The 22,580-nt window shown below is 43.1% G+C and overlaps 1 protein-coding gene across 1 annotated transcript in view; it reads right to left on the bottom strand.

Moving 5' to 3' along the window:
• Window positions 1-1,880: 1,880 nt before the first annotated feature.
• The window catches only part of foxo6b (forkhead box O6 b), a 46,031-nt gene continuing 25,331 nt past the window's right edge, over window positions 1,881-22,580 (bottom strand). The window contains exon 2 of the mRNA XM_006808589.3: window positions 1,881-5,945. Within this exon, the coding sequence (XP_006808652.2) occupies window positions 4,248-5,945 (1,698 nt within the window). The 3' untranslated portion in view covers window positions 1,881-4,247. The remainder of the gene's footprint in view (window positions 5,946-22,580) is intronic.

Genomic DNA, 22,580 nt, shown 5'->3' with positions numbered 1-22,580 from the left:
TGTCACCTAGCGTAAAATGTTACGCTTTGGGAGTGAGAACGTGTTGTCCAGCCATGTCCTCCTGGGAGGAAGCCCGGAGACCTGATCATCAGCTGGCCTGGGAAACGCTCAATGTTTCTCAGATAAGCTTGTGGAGGTCACCCGTCTTCAGATAAGTTTTTGTCATTAATTTTCAAACAGCGTGCATCATTAATAATGCACGGCACGATGCAACGCGCTTTATAGTTGCGCTTTTTAGTTGCGCTTTTTGTTTTATTGACGTTAATTTGTCATATTTTAATATCACGTGAACATTTTTTGTAGTAACATGTTTTCATATTATATTTGTGCCTTGAGAAAACTGTTGTGTATGGCGCTAAATAAATAAAATTGAAATGAAATGAAGAATTTGTGCTTCAGGTGCTTTAAACTTTCTTTCGTCACTCTAAGGTCATTTCTGGCTCCAAAAAACCCAAAATGCTAATTTTGTAACTTCAAAGGAATCCAAAGTGGGAGTCATCACAGTTACCATTCATACATTCACCTTCATTTATACACTTTCACTATAACATTTTTGACTATTTGGATCAATCAGAGTCAAAATAGGTTCTTTATTTTTGTCAGCTTGTTTTATTGAAAACAAAATAATCACCTAGAAATTCCTCAAACATACTGAATTATTTATAGCATTATAATTTCTGTTATCTTTGCATAATTATTTGTTGACTTGATAATATTAATATTGCATTATTAGTATTAACCCTTTAAGACCTACCATAGAACCAAGTCCGCCAGAGCTTATATTATATGTTTACATGCTGTGGAGCCATTTTTGGGAGCATTTCAAGTTGCTATACATCAATACAACCATCACAGCCTAAATTGTAATAATATGTCTGCATTAAGTGCATAGTAATTACATAAATTGCAAAAAAGTGCAATAAACTACAAAAAAATTGAAAATCGTTTTTGTTTTTTTAACATATATTTCTAGTTAGAGAAATTTAAGAGGCTTATCCCTCAAAACTGTAAATACAACAAAGTTGCACAAAATAGTTTCCCACCACAGGAAATTTATTTTGAGTGCCTTCATAGTTTTATTTTTGAAATACACCAATTTTTATACACTGCAGGAAAAACAAAAATAAATATTATTGTGCAAATTTGCAAAAAAGCAGCATATGCATCAAAATAAACTATTTCCAGCAGTGCAATATGAGTCCTAAGCATCCCAGAAACCACACAGAAAGTCATAAAGTCAAACATAACTTTTAAAAACACCAGTATAGGCTCATGAGGCCCTGATGGTAAAAAACTACATTTCTGTAAAATGACGTCACTTCCGGTTTCGGGCAGGTCATGGCGGACATGCAAAAGTTTGCTCTGACATCTATTTCAATGTAGGAAGTGTTACAAACAGCTGATCGGATCGGCAAAGCGTGTTTCTGGAATATTATGTTTTTGTTGCTGCAAGTGCTTTTTATGCAGTTTTTGCAAAGCTATATGTGGAAGGAAACTGTGACCGAGGACAAGCTGATGGCATAAGATGTAAGTACAACTCCTCCGGTTTCATATGCAAAAAAAATTATTGCGCTAGCTCACGTGGTTGCAGAGCTACCAGGATTTAAAAATAGTTACGCAAAACAGAGCGTGCTGCTCTGACCGGCTTTAAAGGGTTAACATTGTTAATATTCACAGTTAGTCACTGAAATTTGATTTTCCTATATGAGTTCTGTTGGCATCATCAAAAATCTCCAGCCAGTGAATTACTCGTGATCTTATATGACTTTATATTTGATTTTTTTAATCTTGGAAAAGCATGAACACAAACTAGAACTAAATATGTAAAACTAGTCCAATCGAATCACAGAGACACAAAACAAAAAGGATTGTATTTGATGTTGTTTTTTATTTTACAGTCACCAGAAGAGCAGATACATCATTTTAGAAAAGAAATTGATATTTGCAAAAAAATTATAATACAATTTTGTCAATATAGATTATGTACATAACGAAATGTCGTCGAACTGAAATAGCTTTCTACTTCTTCGTCATCAAGGAAACAGAGAAGTGAGGGGTCTGGTCCTCCGTAGACCCAGCTCCCTAACCAATAAATATAAACTGTATATATTATCTGGTGCACTCAGCCAGGCATAGACAATACCAGGGCAAGTTATTTCTCAATAATATTCCCTTAATCAGTTCTTGTACATCACTGTGATACACGCTCGCACACCCACGACAAGCTTGACACAATTGCACACAGGCCAGAGAACAAATTACAGTTGAATTACAACAATGGGCTATCTTAACTCCTGAAAAGGAATGAAAAAATCAAAAGAAATGTGCATGGAAATACCCGTCATTGTCCTTGATCACCAGGGAGAAGTGGCTTTCTGGTCAAAGCTCGCTGGAGCTAGCTGAGTAGCACTTGACATTTGGCCTGATTGAAACAGCCAATTCCAAGCTAGAAAATCTCTTACGGTCTTAGAGATCCTACCTACTCATTCAGCTCTTTTCCTCCCTCTTAGCATCTCTCGATATCCATCTACCTTCCTTCCCTCTCTTGTCCCTATTCTCTCTATCTTGAAGGGGACAGTTGCCAGCACGAGGGCTAGCAATTGCCACCCTTTGCCTGTTTTCCCCACTGCGAACAAAGAAAATAAAATGCACACAAAAGCTCCTATCCACGCTGTACCGAAACAGGACAGACAACTGCACGATCACAGAACAAGCACGAGAAAAGACAACAGCAAAGTAACGCTATGGCCGGGATGGGAGTCTTGTAAAGAGGATTCTTGAAGGACATTGCGAGCATACCGTTTGCCAGCCGCTCTACCTCGTCGCTGGGTACCACCTCTCAAAATACGCCCTGCTTGTGCTTTGTGGGAGGTGGAGAGAATTATGACTTTGTGCCAATGAGCGAATACACACACTTGCATAAATCATCCATCTTGTTTGGCGGTTAATTACTCTTGTTTACCCTCCGAGTAACCTCGGGATGGGGCGGCGTGATAGGAGGGAGCCTGGGAAGAAGAGATAGCACCAAATAGTAATCTGCTGACGGTGTTCATCAGTGAGCAATTCACAGGAGTAAAAGCACATAGTGGGCTTGAACCTGGGTGTTAGTGAATTACACAAGGTTACCTGGGGTCTGAGGACAGCAGCTCCATCAACATGCTGGCCTGACCACACTTGCTCGCTAAGCTATTCTCGGGTCAGTCGGTGAAGGTGCCACGCCGAGGCGATGAGGCACAGGCCAATCAGAGAGCCCCTCAGGATGCACAGCAGGCCGTGATCGTTGCTTATTTCATTATGGGGAAAGCTACATAAATCCACTAAATGGAGAAGAAGAGACACAGAGGGAATATTTGCATTTCTTCTCTCCTATCATCCCCCCTCAATGCCACCCCACTCCCGCCCTCAAAAATCACCCATTTCAATCCCTCCCCCGTTTAGTGCAGAGTGAGTTTAATCATCACTTTTGCCAAAACACATTAAGCCAATGTGTCCAGAGTTGAAGAGAAAGGGGGAGGTTGAAAAACTACAGAGTGGCGCATTAGATTTGCAATAGTGATGCATCACTCTGGCATTACTTTGGAGATTAAAGAAGGGACGTTGCATTTCAGTGCTGAGCGTTGTCCTCCTGTCCTCCTGTGCCGAGCCTGAAACGAAACACCGTTGTGGAGTTCTGGAGTTCCCCTTTTCTATACCTGCAATTTCCCTCTTCTTCTAAAAACCTTTTTTCTTTAAACTTCAAAGCCTTCCCTTGACTTTTAACCCCCGATTTGAGAGCACCTCCCCACTGAAGACATTTATGCAGCTGTTTGATCACGTTCTCAAGTCAAGAACAACGCCTCCTTTAATACTGTAAAGTGGATTGCATACATTAAAGTTAAGCCAACACACAACATGACTTTGCCTGGTCTCTGTGTTACTGCAGTTGTATGAAAAGATGGATATAAAGTGCTTGGAAGCTTAGGGACAGGCAGAATGAGCTTGGGAATAGAGAATAAAAATATAAAAAATGAAAGGCGGCGGGGGGAGGGGTTGCTTTAGCACTGTGCTAACTGGGGGCAGGTTCGATATGGAGACAGAAGGCTTTTAAGAAAGAGAAAGAGCACAACATCGGAGTGTGGGGAGTCCCCAGAAAACAAAATGATGATACAGAATCACAGTCAGTCAGTCAGTCCAAGGCTACAGCCAAACAGCAGCCCCGCCCAGGGAATGAGCTTTCTGGTCACGAGTCTGTATGTATGGGTGTACGTTCACCCTGGCACCCAGCTCTGGTTGCTGTGTGAAGGTGGGGGACATGCAAACGCCCCTAGACTCATGCCCATGCCCATCCCCACTCCCTGGGACAGAGAACCGTCAAAGTTGAAGTCCATGTTTTCTGTATTCATAAAATCACTGAGCAGGATAGAGTCCACATCACAGTCTAGACTATTAGGGACATTCTCCATCTCCAGGTCAGCAGCCATTCTACTCTGGGAGTTTTGAGGTTGGTAACCAGCATTCCCTGACTGGTGATTGTTGGGGTAGAACCCATGCCAGGAGTCAGTCATGCCCTGATGGTGAGCTCCAGGGTAAGGCTGATGACGAGGGTGAGGTGCGGATGCCAGGCGGCAGGGGTCCTGGGGAACACCCATGACGCCAGCAGGGTTCGGGGGCAGAGAAGGGGATGTTGGGAGGTGGGGACGGGGTCCATAGTGGTTAGAGGTCTTGAGACTGTAGGGCTGCAGGATGTCAGTGCTCACTCTCGGGGAAAGAGCCTGGTGGTGAGGCCCGCTATGCATAGGGTTATGAGGGTTGTGGGGATTGTGGTTGTGCATGTGACTCTGCGTGGAGTGAGGGTTGTGATCATGGCTAGGATTTACTTTACTGTGATTGTGATCGTGACTCGAACCGTAGTCGTGAGCCGGGTGGGGCTTGTGACTGCGTGCGTAGTCGAGGCAGGCTTGGTGTTTGTGACCCTGATTGTGGTTCTGATGGTGAGTTGTGTTCTGGTCGTGGTCATTGTGTAGACTTGCATTGCGAGCATGCTCTTGGCTGTGGTTCTGATTGTGGCTGCGATTCTGATTGTGGTTGTGCTGGCTGTGAATGCCATTGGTTCCCTGTGTCATTAATGTGTGTGGTTCCCGTCCTTGGCTCAGGACTGTGTCTTTGTTGCAATATCGAGGACCTCCAGTGAGCAAACTCTGCAGGGCATTGTTCTCTGAGTAGCCCCTCACTGGGCGCTGGAAGCTGACTGGCTTGTTCTCCTGGATGGTCTCCATGGGAGTGTGGTGGCGCAGCATGCCCATAGAAGGCTGTCCGTACATTGGCGCACAGTAGGAGCCCTCTGCCTTGGGTCCAGGCACATAGGGATAACCATTGCATTTAATTTGTGGTGGCTGGGGGTAGCCACTCTCATCTAGACTGATAGCCCCAGTCAGGTCAGTCAGCTGAGGCAACTCCACCGTGGGACAGTGGCCTCCAGTGCCCAAGGCTGGGGAACGCGTGCTAGTGGGGCTTGGGTATATTCTTGGGGAAGCTGAATTGGAAAGCCCACCCTCCTCTGGTTCATCAGCCTCGGCCTCAGCTAGGATTGGAGATAGGCAGCCGCTCAACGTGGAGCCAGAAGATGACGTGCGGGAATGGAGGTCTGTCCAAGTATCGTACTCCTCTCCACCTATGCCCACACCTCCTTTCGCCGCTGGACTGCCGTGCTCTGGGGAGCCTTGCATCGCTGGTCCAGCTGCCTGACCTTGTCCTCGTTGGAGCCCCATGGCCCCTGCTCTCTTCCGGCTGATGCGACCCTTCGTCTTCAGGTAGCGGGTGCCATTGTCTATAGATGCACGTCGCCTCGGTCCCTTTCCCATCTTCCCGCCTTCTGGGTTGAGCATCCACCAGGAACTCTTCCCCGTCCCTTCATTTTGCACCCGGATGAAGCGACTGTGCAGCGACAGATTGTGCCTGATAGAATTCTGCAACAAGAAAGAAAAATAGGAGAAAGGCAGAGAGAGAGAGAAGAAAATTGATAAATGTTAACGCCCAAGGGAACATTTAGGGTTAAATAATCATTTCTTGAGAAAACAAAGTCATTTCGAATTATTTCGGCTAAACTATCGAGGCAGCACTGCGAGTGAGAAAAAAGATGGATAAAGAAAAAGCAGATGGAGGGGTGAGCAAAGAGGGCAGGGAAAGTGAAGGGCCAATCAATATCTCCCTTGACCTGCCTCTCCTCTCCACACGCGCTCAGTGAGTCATAATATGGACATGGGTGCAGCCTCTACATCAAACCATCACCAAGGTTACAGAAATGAATCACACAAGGCAACCCAATCACAGACAGCCCGTATCGATTGCAGGGCCTCCAAATATGAAAGCCTAAGATCCAGCCAGAGAAGAAGAGGGGGGAGGCGGGGGATTTGGCACGAGGTGCTGTGGAAGAGCACCAGAATAAAAAAAGAAACACTACTACAGAGGCCTGGAATAAGTTACAGTGGAAGTAAGTGGGAGGACGGGAGGGACCTGCTCATCTGACCTCTTTTAAAAATCATGGCACAATTAGCACGTAGGTGACCACGGCTTTATAATGAAGTCCTTCTGCAAGTCGCTTGAAATGGAGACGGATGTAGTGACTGTGGGTGGGTGTGGAGCGCTGTGGGGTGGGGGGGAGTGTGCAATAAGCCTCTCCAGACCCCTGTTTAAGTGTCTGAGTGACGGCTGTATAGTTAATCCAGAGCTCTGCAGCAGCATTTGAAACTGGTGCCAACCTGGAGTGAGTTGATGAGATCTAAGCCTGCCTAAAGGAGAGCTTAGCAGGGATACACATCATCTCAGCTGGCCAAGTAAGACTAAGTACAGCATGTTCATCCAAATCTTTCCGGCTTGTGTCATTATTCACACTCGTTCCAGTTTTCCTTTTCTGCCCTCTCTTTCTTCCCTTTGGTTTTTGGGTCTTTTGGGAGCAACAATTCCTGCAAACATCTACCCCGATGCCCGCAATCACACACTTTTCTTTTTCCTCTCAGGAGATATCTATCTATTTCTGCCTTGTTTATTACCTGCACATAGCTCACAATCTCTGTCTCCTGATATCTCGAGCCGTTCTCTATCTTCATTCACTCCCCGTCCCCTGTCCAATTTTCCTGCTCTCAGCCCCATTCATCTCCCTATCTGTGTCCCAGCCTCTCTAGATCCTGACATTGCTCATTTTCTCTCCCTCTCTTATTCTCTCTCTATCCTCCCATCATCTCGCAAAACTTCGGCTACCACCTCTCCTCTATCATTCACTCGCTCATTTATTCATACATGCATATATTCGCATGTAAAAGCAAATATCAACCAGAAACAAACCTAAGGCTAAATATTCAGTGGTGTCTATAGATTCAGCATATGTATAGCACACACACAGTTAACTGGCTGCAAATTGGACAGCACATTATGAAAAGCACAGCATCCAGAACGGCAGGTAATGGGTTTCACAGGAAGAATTCAGGTGTATGTGAGTTTGGGATCAGTCTGTTTTCATTCATGCAGAAGAGCCCACCCATCCCCACGGCGTGACTCCTAACAGGTAATGCTTACCTATCCTCCACTCACATCACGCTGCCGTGACTAGACTCTCCTCACAGATGTGGAAATTGGCTACGAGAGCTGTATTTATGGTTTTTTCCTGCCGTTTCAAAGTGTTCTCTCCAAAACACCAGGTCAACAAAATTGCACAAGCTCAACATTTACCAAAGAAATAGAGCGACTGCACTCCTGCGCCGCAGCTCGCTATGGAGAGCAGACTTAATCAAAGCCAAATTGAACGATGACACCGTGTGAAAGAGGCCACCGGTGGAGGCGACCCGCATCAGGTGATCTGAGAGCGGCACCCTGACAGGTTCCTCCGCAACATGACGGCTCCGGCTGAGCGTAGCCATGGCAACAGAGTAAACCAAAAGAGGCGTAGTGAAGAGAGGGGAGGTGATGGTAAGGAGGAGAAGTGGGGGGAGGAGGCTGATGCTGTTTGATGCTGCAGGCAACTCCAAACAGCCTTTTATCTGAGTCTGTCAGATTCCTGCTCCAATCCACCAGGGAGGCTCAATCACCAGCAGTCCCAAAGCCTCACTACCTGTACCAAGCTGTGATTAGTGTGTGTGTGTGTGTGTGTGTGTGTGTGTGTGTGTGTGTGTGTGTGTGTGTGTGTGTGTGTGTGTGTGTGTGCGCGGTGGGGGAGGGGCTTCTGTGCACCTACAAGAGCAACAATTATGCCACAACAGCCGACTGCTGTTCCCGTTCATGTGGCTGCTTACATATAATGATTCCTGATTGTCATTCATTCTGAAACAATAACAGCACAAAGAGTTAAATCCTGAAATTAACAATTATGTAAACTTACTTCAGCTTCTTGCACCGCGCTGCCTGCATTTTCAAGTTTAGACTTTTTTGTGTAATTCATCAAATGAAACCTCAAATAAAGAAGTGTGTATGTTCTGTTCATCAATAATTGCACACAGGATAATAGATAATAAAGTATCATGTTGATCATTTTTTATATTCAATCATCATTTTATCAGTTGCACAGAGCTGAAACTAAGGCTGTCCTGTAAATGATTTCCCCTACGGTGCAGCGGTGGTCTAATGGTGATAACTCAGCCGATCACTCTGGAGTCTGCTGTTTGTTGTGCTGTTGAAACGTGCAGCACTGATTCATTTATTGGTATTTATGTTTAAATCAGTGTGAGCTAAATAACTGAAGGACTTTTCTCAGCAGCATTTCCCTTTAATCTTTATAAAGTCATCATAAACCGGTGGTCTCATCCCACAAATTAGAACAATTTGAGATATGTTTTTAGCATGGTGTCAATTTAATTTCACTTTATCTACTAGAGGTGGGAATCACCATACATCCCACGATACGATATTATTGCAATTTTTAAAAATATTTTGCGATATTCAGATTCTGTACATAAAGGTAAACTTTATCAATATTCATTTTCTCTAATATCAAAGTCTCACACTCAGTCTTTCTCTCATTTCAGTTTGATTGTTGACAAACTGAACGGTTTGTATTACAGTCTAGTCCAACTTAACTGAATCAACCATCTGGTACAATTATAGCTATTCTGAACTATGCAGTTTATGAAAACTATGCAGCCCCTTCAGCAACTGAAGAATTTGAAAGTAAATTAAAACAAAATATAATTTTACATTAAATAAAAAAGTTTTAAACTTAATTAAAATAAAACATGTCTTAAATTAAAATAAGTAAACTGTCATGTTTATTAAACACATTTGGACAGTGAAGGAATGTCAGGATTCTTGCTCAGAAAAAGGATCAACATGCTCTGAAGTCAGAGCACAAAAACCTTTTTGTAACAAAATATCGATTTCTGCTGTCCCTATATTGATACATTATTAGCAAACAAAATATCACCATGCTACACAGTATCCATTTTTCCCCCACCCCTATTATCTATACAGTACCAAATCTCCTCAAAGCCCTTTATATCGTAAGGCAGACCCTACGATAATAGAGACAAACCCAACAAGCATTTTGGGTCCAACACCTCTCCTTGACACCAAAGGCTCCTGTCTCTGTGGGACCAGCTGTCCAATGTGTTTAATGTCAGACATGTCTTTGACCACACTACACTGGGACTCTGGACAGTCTGCAGGTTATAATGGTAATCACATCTCTATAGCTGGGGTGAAATCCTCAAGTGTAGCCTTTGGCTAGAATAAAAACAAGTAAAAATAGATTCCCAGGCTTATGTGGGCCATAGCTGTGTTTATATTAAGCTGCCAATAAGACTGATCTGACGTGGAGGAGCCCGCTCCCTTTGCTCTCTGCCTTTCTGCTAATGCTGACGGAGATGGACGGCTGCAGAGAGAACAATCACTGAATCTGTCCTCATCTCCACCCTGCTCCTCTACAGGGAATGCACTGCACTGTAGCACAGCTGTATGTTCTACCTAAATACTGAGTATGATCCTGGCACTTCCTTCACTGAATCAGGGAATATCAGTCCAGTTGTTAGCTAATGGTCCATAGACACACAAATCTGTGCGTGCACAGATGTCCTGTTGTTTCCCCGTTAAAAACACAGTTCCAAACAAGTACTTCATATTTCTCTCTGTGAGATTAAATTACAGAAAAGATGTCAAATAGAAGTAGTTCAAACTTCACATACAGCATGAAAACATTAACAGGAGGGGAACATCTGCAGTCAGTGTTGGGAAGGTTACTTTTAAAATGTATTCCATTACAGATTACAGATTACATGCCCCAAAATGTATTCTGTAACGTATTCCGTTACGTTACTCAATGAGAGTAACGTATTCTGAATACTTTGGATTACTTAATATATTATCATGCTGTTTACAACTACATGAATGTACTATTGCTGTGATTTATTACTGTTACTGAAGGTCCGCGGCTCTGAACCGTAGTAAAGGGACCTCTGGCTAATACGGTGGGTTCTGTGTCGGCTCGTAGCTGAAAAATAGCTTTACTTTGTTGTCTGGGTCAACTTTGCTAGCAGAGACAGAGAGAGGCGTTGAAAGGCTGCTCCAACAGAACTTATTGTTTCAGAGGAAAACACGAACACGGTGTACAGTCGAGTCTTAATAGCTTACTTACAGCTGGGCTCGTCAGGCTCTCTTCTTGGCTGCAGTGGTTATTATTATATTTACATGCTTCCAGCTCCCGTTTCTGCTCGATGACAGCTCGTACTTTTCCTTTTTCTCCCTCCCTCGCTCACAGACACATAACGGGTATGGCAGTCCATTCTCCCTGCAGCACGGACTACACTGCCCATGATGCTACATTCTTTAGAGCTATACCTGTAGCATTCTGCCTGTTAGCTTAGCACAACAACAACAACAAGGCCTCTCTCACCCAGGAAACACGCAGAGAGAGAGCGTCACCCTGTAACCATGGCAACCGTAACGCTGCCTGGAACAACAGAACGTAGCTGTCAAACAAAACCCAAACAGTCCTGACCCGCCACAATATGAAACAGGGAAGTACCGCCGTGTAATCCATTTATTTCAACAAAGTAACTGTATTCTAAATACCACCTTTTTAAACGGTAACTGTAACGGAATACAGTTACTCATATTTTGTATTTTAAATACGTAACGGCGGTACATGTATTCCGTTACTCCCCAACACTGTCTACAGATCAGAGATATGTTAGTCAGTGACTCTGGATCAGACTTGTTTTGTCCATTAATGTTTTCAAAAATCTCGCCTACGATTTCTGTGACTGTTGTATTTATGATGGAACAACAACAGACAGAACTGAAGCAGAAGAAACTGATATGATACCTTTGCTTCACAGTGCAAACCAAGCTTTAACAGTACGTTTCCCATGATGCAACAGTAGCATCAAAATCAAAAGCTGACCTACAGAGGACGTCTGTTTAAACAGGCTGATCAGTGCATCCCGTTCTGAACAAATCAAACTGTAACTACTAGGGGTGCAATGATACTCGTATCGATATTGAACCGTTCGATACAGTGCTTTCGGTTCGGTACGCATATGTATCGAACAATACAACATTTTTAATTTATTTTATCAACTTTCCTTCTGACGGTGCTGTCTGTGTTGAGCGCTCAGTGGATCTGCGCTCGACAGTGCAGCCTAGGCGGAGTAGTCGAACACAGATTCACTGAGCGCAGGGCAAGCTAGCAAGACAGAAGTTAAGCTCTCGTTGCAACATGGCAAATTGAACCTCCCCCACCCTCATTCAGATCTGGCGTTTGGAACTATTTTGGTCTTCATGTGACGTATGACCCTGAAGGTAAGCGTGTCATGGAGTAAAGTAAAACAGTATGTCAGATGTGCCACGCAATGCTCAATTACATGAGTGGGAACTAGTGCGTTAGCGCAGTTAGCTCTTTAATGTGTTGATGCTGTCCAGCCCCACACACGGGGCGATCCGCGGTAGCTCGTTAACGGAGATTTGCCGTGTTGTGGCGTTAACGTCATTTCAGATTAACGCTGACAGCACTAGTGGGAACACAACGAATATGACTGCACATTTACTCCGACATCATCCTCGTGCAAAGACAAGTGGAAGCAGACAAAAACAACAAGCACGCATACAAACTTTACCCGAGTCATTTAGACAGCCGTTAGCACATGATTCTCCTTATGGGGACCTGATATGTTTAATATGCTGCTGAGAATATAGCCCAGAAGAAGCGTATAGTAGAGCTTTTATTTTGGAAAGAGACATTTCTCCATAATAAACTCTCTTTTCCAAAGATGAGTGATTTCTCAATCAGATACAGGGCTCGCAAAATCGCTAGCCCAACGTCCCGGGGCTAGCGATTTTTCCAGTCGGGCTGCCCTGCTCTGATCGTCGGCCTATCGTAGGAAGGAAAAATATATGTCAATGCTTTTGCATTCTTTCAGAAATGTAGCTGGGTAATTATGTCATTGGCATCGGTGAGCCACTGTCAATATGTGACATATTGAAATCGCGTTTGAATTTACGCTTGTTTTTTGCTTTCACTTTGCAATCGCGTGAACTGTGTATAGAGAGCGACAGCACTGATTGGTGAGTGATGATAATTTGCGCACCAATTCCTCTGACATCATCTTATCAATCGTTAGCTTACTATGCAAACATGACAAGTGAAATCTCCCACAGCTTAAACATGTGAGAGGTTGATCGCGCAGAGAATCGCTGAGCGTTATGTTAGTGCGTGTGTAAAAGCAGCAGGATATATATTTTAGTTCTGCTGAGCCAAACAAGACAGGTCAGGGTGAAGAAGTGACAGCCAAAGAAAAGCTTACCACAAAACGGAAAGGTTATGACAAATCAGACTATAAGGAAAAAAGAAAGTGCAGCTTTATGGTTTCATGGACAAAAGAATTTCTGTGGCTGCAATATGACGAGCTAAATAACCAGGGCTGCACAGAAGTGGTCCGCAGGTGTCGCTGTCAAAATAAAAACCCGCACAAGATAAGAAGTTGCAACGCGTGTTTGCGTACATAAGATTTTCAGGAGGAGGACAGACATTTGTTTAAAACTCTTAAAGATGTTGAAGAAGCTCCTTTAAGCAATTACTTTGGTGTTCCTCCACCTCCAAAGAAATGTCAGGAGTCCGAACCACAAAAGAAGCGCGTATTCTCGGAAAAGTGGTTGCAGGAGGTGAGCTGGCTTCAAACAAATGATGAACGCACAGAGAGGTGGTGCAGAATGTACCGTGAAAATTTAATAAATGACAAATTAATAAAAAGGCATGAACATTTTTTTTGTATCGAAAAAATATCGAACCGTGACACCAAAGTATCGAACCGAACCGAACCGTGAATTTTGTGTATCGTTGCACCCCTAGTAACTACAGTTTGGCTTCCACAGTGAGCGTGCAGACGATGTCGTCCCTGCAGTCTAAGTCTAGTGCAGTAGATCAGATGATGCTCTCAGACTGCAGCAGGTCATGTCATGCTGCTGCTGTTTTGTCTGCTATGCAGCCACATTTTTTCCTGCAAATAGCATTTTGAAAGCTCAGAAAGCATGCGTCGTCTTCAGCTGCATGCCGACATACTCGGCATGCAGCTGAAGCAATAACAGCAATAACAAAATAACAGCAATAACAGCCATTGCTCAGCAATAACAGAGCGATGGCTAATTTTCTTGATTATTATTATTTCAACCCCCTTGTCCTTCTTCATTCTGGGTGAGCTAGCTAACACTAATTACATGTATTGCAAATTATCCAGTTTGTGTTGCGTAGCAACGCAAATGACTCAACCCATTCTGCTCTCTTCCCTCTTGTTGCCTTTCTAATATTTCTATCAATGAAGCTATACGTGCGTATAGAGAGAAGCCTTGTTAGCTCTGTGGAACAGAAAGTAGCAGCACACAAAGAACAAACATATTTAAACATCTTTGCACGTTAACTCTGTCCGTGCTTTAGATCTGTTATTAAAGCCAACCAGCATTTGTGGTTTGCAAGTGTGGCACATTAAACGAGGCCTCTCAGCATTACTGTCATTCAAATGGATGCTGACTCCTTCATTAAACTGCATTGTTTTTGATGATGAGCAGGCGTCAGAGACAAAGCTGTCCCTAACTTACAGTTCTGATTTGTAAAGCTGGTGATGTGGACTCTCCACTTTGCTTTTGCATCTTTATATTTTAAATATATATTTTTGATGTTGTTCTCATTGTTTTAAATCAAACTTAATATAAAAAAAGTGTTAATGTGGTCGGAGAAAGTCAGGAAAAGACGGCAGAAGAAGAGAAGAGAGCAAAATGAGAAGCAAAGTGATGCAATACATCTGTAAGACACGCAGGCGATTTGTGTCTCTTCTCTCACTCGGTCTTGCTCATAAGTTGGAGCGAGGGAAACCTTTTACATGTCTGCTCCCCGGGGCCTGTAATTTCATTATCTGGCTACAATTGTTATTATTATCTTCAATCTACTGTAATTTCTTTATTTCTCCTCTCTCGTGTCATCCTTTTGTTCGCTCGTCCTCTCTCTGAAGCGCAGCTGCGTTTTGTAAAGGTGTTATAAATTGATCAACAACAACATTAGATGCCACACATGTAAACGCCACCATACGTACGGTGTTTCACAACTCGCCTCGCCGTGCGTGGGCACAGACTTGCACAAGGCGCCCCCACCCCACTCTAAACTGGCAATCATACTTAATCCCTCTCCAGCCTGAGTAATCCCCAACAATCCAGGGCTAATCCTGGTTAATTCTGGGCACTCCTCAGCTGGGTTTCACCCTGAAACCACGGAGACAGGGTGGGGATTGGTCGGATCATGGCGACTGAGGGTGGGCGCACCATTGATAGACATAATTGGTCAGACGGTTATTGGGAGTCGAGAAAAACAAGCACAGGTTTTCGCGGGTCTTCCGAACACATCCGGATTGACCCCGTGCTGTTTGTCGCTGCTCCTGGTAGAAAACATGTTTTTCTCCCGAGCCCACGTTAGCGTCTCCCTGCTAATAAAAGTGTGCTGGTGATTCGCTGCTACTGAAACGTGAGCCGTGTGTGATTTAACACAAGTACCACAGGCAGCACCTACAGTATGAGCCATTCCTCTGCTATAAAAGGCTTCTGAGAAGTCATTAGCCTCTATTCAATCAGCTCTACCTAGCGAAGCTCCTAGCTCAATTCTTCTTAGTGGCTATTGATCCTGATTCCATAATGAAGCACTTAAGACGCCTTGATCAAGCTGCTCCTTAATCTAGCGTTAAGGAGATTGAGACCTTTTCACCCCGTGTCTCAGACAGACTTATTACTCCGGCGCACGGGTACAGTGGCAGCCTCGGGTCTCTTTTAAGCCCCGTTGGTGCAGCAGAGGCAGCGCGAGCACTTTTACTCTCTGCCACTTTGAAAAGCTGTCAATATTCCCGAAGCCAAGAGTGTTAATGAAGCAATGTGTCGGTGACAGGGGATGGATGCTTCAAAAACAAGGAGGCCTTTGCTGTTTGCAGGCTCGACCGTGTGCAGGATGTGAACCGTGGGTATGCGCGTGACAGCAAAGAGGAAACTGATTTACCTAGGGATACCGATACTGGTATCGGTATCGGTATCGATACCGATAGATTGTCATTTCTATTGTAGTTTTTTAGATTGGCCACTAGTGGGCCAATTATTATTTTATTTATTATTTATTTTATAATTTTTTTATATTTTATTATTTATTTAATAATAATTATTTTGTTTGTTTGTTTACAATATGGAGACTCTGCAATAATTTAAAAGTTTATTTTATTCCAAACAGAAGTGTTTATTTATTATTCTGAAAGCTGGAGACAGTGCCAATAGTTCAGTGATATTTTCTTAAATTACAATGTGGAGACTCAGCAATAATTTAACAGAAGTGCTTATTTTTCACTTGAAATTTTTTTGTGGTCATTTTTATTAAGATTTTATTTATTATCGGCAGAGAATAAAATAAAACCTGTCTTCCAATTCATTGCATTTGTGTGTGTGTGTGGTAGAAGTATTGTTTTTTGTACTCTGTATCAGCAAGTACTCAGATCCAAGTATCGGTATCGGTTTGAAAAAATTGGTATCGTTGCATCCCTAGATTTCATTTTTAGATTTAGCTTCAGCTGCGGCGAGACGAGGGAACACAGACGAGTCCAGCTTCTGGACGTTTTTGCTTTTACCTCGCCGTCCCCGCAGGACAGAACGCCTCTTGAAGAGGATTGAACAGAACGTCATGCAGTGGATTTGATAGTCCACACATTTTAAGAAGCCCACCTCTAATTTATAATGCGTCCCACAGCGCGTTCATGCAGACTGTTGCATTTTACATTTCATGCAGTGTCCCATTAGATGTGGTCCAGGGGGTTGTGGGTTGTTCTACGCGCCGTGTTGAGAAGGAGCAGGACGAGGCAAAGCCGTTTGCTCAACCATTATTTATTAATCCATTTCACACAGCCAGGAGTCATTATGCACGGTCCTGTCAATGGGTATCTCTCTATGCCGCGCATTTATTTGATAATAAGCAGGAGTGGGGAAAAAGATAAAAGCACAGACTGCGTTCATTGTGAAGCGTTTTCTGCAGGCGGGGAGACTTAAATGAGAGCAGCCAGGCTCTGTGTAGGAATGGCTCTTGTGTGCTAAGCCTGTCTGGAGGCAATCGATGGAAATTAGTCAACGCTAAAGATTCACTTCCTGTGACTGATGTCACGGGCTGTGCTTGTCTCTTTGAAGGGAAATAAAGAAGTGGGAGGCTGAGGGATTAATGGGGTTGGAGAAGGTGTGAGCAAGCTGAGTTTGGGTGGGAGCTAAGCTGGGAAAAGAGATGCCATTCTTCCCTCTCTTTTCTTGACTGCAGGAAAATAACAGGTCAGAGAGACCAGTGTAACTTTAACGTGTAAGACAATGCGTGGTTGTGCAGCACAGAGCAGAGAGCTAGCAGATTAGTGCAGGAGAAACATCACATAGGAGATCATCGACGTGTGTGTGAAACCTCGTTGAACGTAGACGATGCAAACAACAGTTAAGAAAGGTTTTAATACAGGAGCTGGAAACAAAGCAAGCTGTTCATTTATACACGTCTGTCTCATCGGGCATGTTCTTTGGGTCGTGATGTGAGCAGCCCATCAAACAAGAATCTCTTTCTGTGCTCAGGATGCACCACAGTGTTTACACTGCTAGCAGCAGTTTCCGATGTTCCTGTTGTGGCTGTGACAATTGGATCAGAGTTAGTGTCTCCTGCAGTTGTGCTGAGACTGCCTGAAAGGTGCAGCAGTTAGCTTCTTCTGAAAGTGCAGCCGAGGGACTAGAGCCGGTCCTCAGGCGACAGAAGGCCTTTCACTCCCCCTCACTCCCTGTGGAGCTCCACGAGCTCTAGAGGGGTCTGGTGGGGGGTGGGGTACACTGGGAGAGAAGGGACTAACCTGAGAAAAGGTAGACAAGAAAAGAGCCTGAGGGACTGGGGGCGGACAGCAAGCCCAATTCCCAGCGAAGAGGCCTCTAATTGGAGCTGCCGGCCTGCTGAGGCTCTCCCTCTGCAGAAGGACATAAGGAGCCGAGTGAAGGCGGAGAGCCCGGGGGCGAGAGGAGAGGGCAGATAAAAATAGAGCGGGCAGATTAACGAGCATCTGAAAGCGGGGCAGGGGATCAGAAAATCCTCCCTGCGTGCCAGAGATGCCCAGTTCATGGGCCGGAGCCAGCGCTGTACAGACTGATGCAGCCACAGTGGCGCTTCCTTCCTGTTGGCCGTCCTGACATCACAGGGCGCAAAACCAGCGAGTTTACATTTACATAAAGCACTGTAGGAGTCATCTGTCTGCTCTAAAATGCTCTTTTGATAGTTTAGATATCACATAAGGAAAGCTGCACCGTACAAAAAAATCCTAAAAGAAGAGTAATATCCCAGCAGCCAAAATAATAACAGAAAATAACAGAAAATAACAGAAAATAACAGAAAATAACTTTCTCATGAAAATACGGTTATTTTCAGTAACGACAATACAGTTTGTTGCACTACTTTTACATGGGATTTTTCCTTTTTCACGTGCTTTTAAACATTAAATCAGGAACAATTTAATGTGATTAAACAATGAAATTACCTGTAAACAAGGTCAATGAATGTGGCAATATGAATCATAATACTTAAATGTACAGAAATATACAGTTAACTTAAATAATAATGGATTGCATTCATATCGCGCTTGTTGAGACCCTCAAAGAGCTTTAATTCCCCTCTGACATCACCAGCAGGTGAAGTGTTGCTCAAGGACACAACGACCGAGAGCGTCCGAGCCGGGGCTCGAACCGGCAACCTTCTGATTAAAAGACGAACACCCAACTCTTTGAGCCACGATGGCCCTAAATAACAGTAATAATAATTATTATTATTTGATGTAAAAAAAGTTTATATATTTTTCCACAGCATCACATTTGAATTTAACAGTTCAATCTTTAAAATAACGGACAGATATTTGTGAAATTATGATGCATTTGTGAATTATTTTAACAATCTAAATATGCTCTTGTACAGATACGTTTAAAAAACAAGAAAATGATGTTTTATTACATTTACAGTGATTTTACGTTAATTTACATTTGAAATGTGCATCAATTTTACATCAATTTTACATCAATGCTGTAACTGCAATAAGTTAGTTAATTAACCAATTCGCACTACAACTTGGTTTGCCTCTTACCTGTAATTATTTTTATTTAATTTAATAACTGTACAGTACTCTCTGTTTATAGTAACCATTGTCCTTAATGTAAATATGTAAGAAAAATTGTGTATGTTTCTGTCCTGTGTCCTGTTTGTTTGTATATTTGTCTTTTTGGCTGCTGTTACAACCAAATTTCCCCTTGTGGGACAATTAAAGGATTATTCTATTCTATTCTATTCTATTCTATTCTATTCTAAATGTGAAATCAGTCTATTTATGTGAATTTAATGATGTTCTAGAAGAACAGAACAAAACTGTAAAATACTTTTTAAATACTTTTGTACAGTGTATCTCACCTCTGCAGCGCATACATTTTTATACTGATCATTTTTTAAATGTTTGTATTTGGGGGAGTCACTTCAATCAAACACATATGACTGAATCCTTCTCTGGTTTCATTATGCTAACGTTACATCATCATTACAGATTTCATGAGTTTTGCTTGTGACAAAAATGAGGAAAAATTGATACAAAGAATGAAAACGCCCCACATGATAGTAACAAGAGCACATCACCTCCACAGCTGACTCCTCCCCCCTGAGACACAGCAGGTGTAACCTCGTGACGCCTACGAGAGCCAAAGGAGGAGCTGATAAACTGATCACACCTGCAATCAGGTCTCAGGAGAGCGCCTCCTCCCAGCGCTCAGCAGGTGTGCTGACCCACAGTGAAGAGCTGATTCAGGCTAACGGGGAAAAAAGATCGACTTGGAGAAACAAAGATGGAGGACCCCGCCACACGCTTTCACCGCCTTTCATCGCAAGTGTGAAAAACACAATATTGTAGCCTTGAATAACAAACTCGTATGGAAGAGGTGATGAGCTTTGGAGACGTATGATTCAATCCAAAGTGGCGCTGAAAAGCCACTTGATCGTGACCATGTTACACACTTTATACTGAATATTCATCATTTCTTTGAACAATCGAAGGTGTCGTTGAATATTCAGAGCCCATCACACAACATTAACTGCTTCACCAACATCACCACAATAACGGCCAGTTGCCATTTTGTTGCACTTCTTCCTATTCAGTGATGTTAGCTTTATTATATTACACCTGACAATGACGCACGAGTCCTGCTCACAGTGTTAGTGCAGCCAGGAGCATAAAGATATCTCTTTATATAAAACAAGTCTAACAAATAAATGTAGTATCTGTACGAGATGGTGTAAGAAACTCTGCTGACTGTAGGTGGACTAAACCCTCGTTCAACAAACAGGCTGTGCATTAAGATGGACTTCACCCCGTAAGCCCCGGGTGTTATAGCTATAACCATCCTTTATGTGCAGGCTGGGCTTTCTGTGGATCAGAGGCCTGTCACATCAGCAGCCAAGGAGAGAGAAAATAGCAAAGAAAAACTGTTATGTGTGCCTGATCAACAAATAAATGAGCATTAGACCGTAAATAACAGCTTGGTAAGAGCGATGACACCAAACCTGCTCTAAAAGTTTCATCTATGAGACCAAATCACCTGAAATCACACTCATTTCAGTCCCAGCAGTGCTACACAGCATCACCAGAAAACAGGCCGATGTTCATGCTTTGATACAGGATGGATCAATGACAGCAGTTATTCTGACGCTCAGCCACAGGGACACTCGTGCACTCATTATGGCCCATAGTTACATTTATACAGCGTCCTGTGACGCACAACATGTTGTTGTTTGGTTGTTCATTTATTTCAATCATGTAAACAATACACAAGGTTCAATCTGGCTTCACCTGTTCGGATTCAGCTACATATATTTAATCCCGCCCCCTCGCCATAAGTTAGCGGTTAGTTGCTTCTATGATGTTTGTCTGCTGACCTAAAAATGCAGTTTGTTTGTTGTTTTTTAAACCTTCCAGTAGCTTAAAGCTAACCGAACACTTAGTGAGAACAGAAGAATGAAACAATGAAAAGTCGTGCATGTGTTCAGTATTATTATATATATATGTATATGTATGTATATATATATATATATATATATATATATATATATATATAATTATATATAATAATTATTATATATTATTATATATTATAATATATATATAAATATTATATATATATATATATATATATATATATATATATATATATATATATTTCTTTTCACATCAGCAAACAGCCAATATGATCATGTAGACGTGTACATGCTGATTACTTAGTGAGTAAATGTGCATGAATTATAATAACTCCATAATTCTATATAATAATAATAAATAATAATAAAATAACTATATATAATAAGTACCTGACAGTAGAATTTGATTCAATTAGTCCTTTAGACTCAGATTCAAACCCACCAGATAAGATTTTTTCCCAGTTCACACGGTCACACTCTCCAGTGAGCACGTCTCCTGTCAGACACACTCTGTGGAAATATTTCAATTTTAAAGGGGGAAAATCACACTAAAATATGTGGGACATGTTGACTGAAAGAATAACCAGGGTATCCATTTCTCCTTCGTGGCAGGAAATTGAAGAGACGCGGGGAAAGACGACGAACGTGTCGTCAGACTTTACAAAAGTTGTCATTCTGCTTCATCAGTTGACATCACAGCACTCTGACTGCGTGAATCTCACCCTGCAAACACAAAGCCACACCGACACGCACACACAAACGCACACACATCTCGCGCTCCGCAAGCATGGCATGCTGGGACGGCTCATTACTACAATGCCAAGCTACTAGTTGCTAAGGAGACCTGAGGGAGAGGGAGGGTTCCTGTTTCCATGGTAGCAAGCTCGCATCCTGCCAACTGTCTCCTACCCAGGAGACTCGACCATCGTAGACAGAGAGAGAAAGAGAGACGGGGAAGAAAAAGTGAGGGCAGAAGGGAGTGAGGAGAAAGGCTGGAGGGGTTATGGTGAAGATGTGAGAGCCTGCAAAGATGCCCGTGAGGCTGCGACATGTTGGAGAACCAAAGAGGCCGTTGCATTAATGCAGAGGGGAAAGAGAAGGAGGGAGAGCCTGGGGGGCCGTGTGGATGCAGCTGTGCTCCCATGGCTAACAGGTCGCTGCGTGGCTAAAACACACCTCGATCTAAGCACTGAGAACGACAACAAAACGACACTTTGCAGCCCCTCCTTCAGCTTCCACCTAATGTCACACGTGTCCCGAGGTGAACTGCCCGCCTCCCGGCGTGGAGATCGGACAGAGCTTTTCCACAGAGCCCATCCATCATGGAAAATCTGCTTTTGTGAGAGTGTGCTGTAACGAGCGACGGATGGAGAGAGGGAGAGCATGTGTGAGGGATGAGCAGAGAGAGATTAAACTGATTGGGGAGTGCAGGAAAAGGGCGACGAGGAGGTCGTACGAGGTCAAAGACGAGAGAAGAAGTCCTCAGTCTCAAATTCAAATTAGCTTTATTGGTTTTCAAGGACAGGGAATTGTTTCCATCCTCTGTTTCTCTCCCCCTCCTCCCTCTCCCGCCAGCACATCTCTTTTCTTTTTATTAAATCATTCTTTTCATTGCGCAGGACTGGTTTGTCACTTTGAGGAATACATGTGTGCCCGGGGAACGAGAACTGCAGCAGCCACCATATATTAACACCCAAAGCCTTACAGGCTCCCCACGCTGCAGTGCTGCTACAGTCCTGCATGTTAGTTTGCTTTAGATCAGGGAAGAGACGTTTCTGTGTGAAGCTTCAGAAGCTGAACAGGTTCGCTGTTGGTTTGTCATCAAGATTACACCAAAGTAGGGATGCAACGATACCAATTTTTTCAAACCGATACGATACCGATACTTGGATCTGAGTACTTGCCGATACAGAGTACAAAAACCGATACTTCTACCACACACACACACACACACACACACACACACACACACACACACACACACACACACACAAATACAATGAATTGGAAGACAGGTTTTATTTTATTCTCTGCCGATAAAAAATAAAATCTTAATAAAAATGACCACAAAAAAATTTCAAGTGAAAAATAAGCA

The sequence above is a fragment of the Neolamprologus brichardi genome, chromosome 22, assembly GCF_056152115.1.
Source record: "Neolamprologus brichardi isolate AB-2024 chromosome 22, ASM5615211v1, whole genome shotgun sequence".
In the NCBI taxonomy this organism is placed as follows: Eukaryota; Metazoa; Chordata; class Actinopteri; order Cichliformes; family Cichlidae; genus Neolamprologus; species Neolamprologus brichardi.
This window is presented reverse-complemented; position numbering and strand designations above follow the sequence as displayed.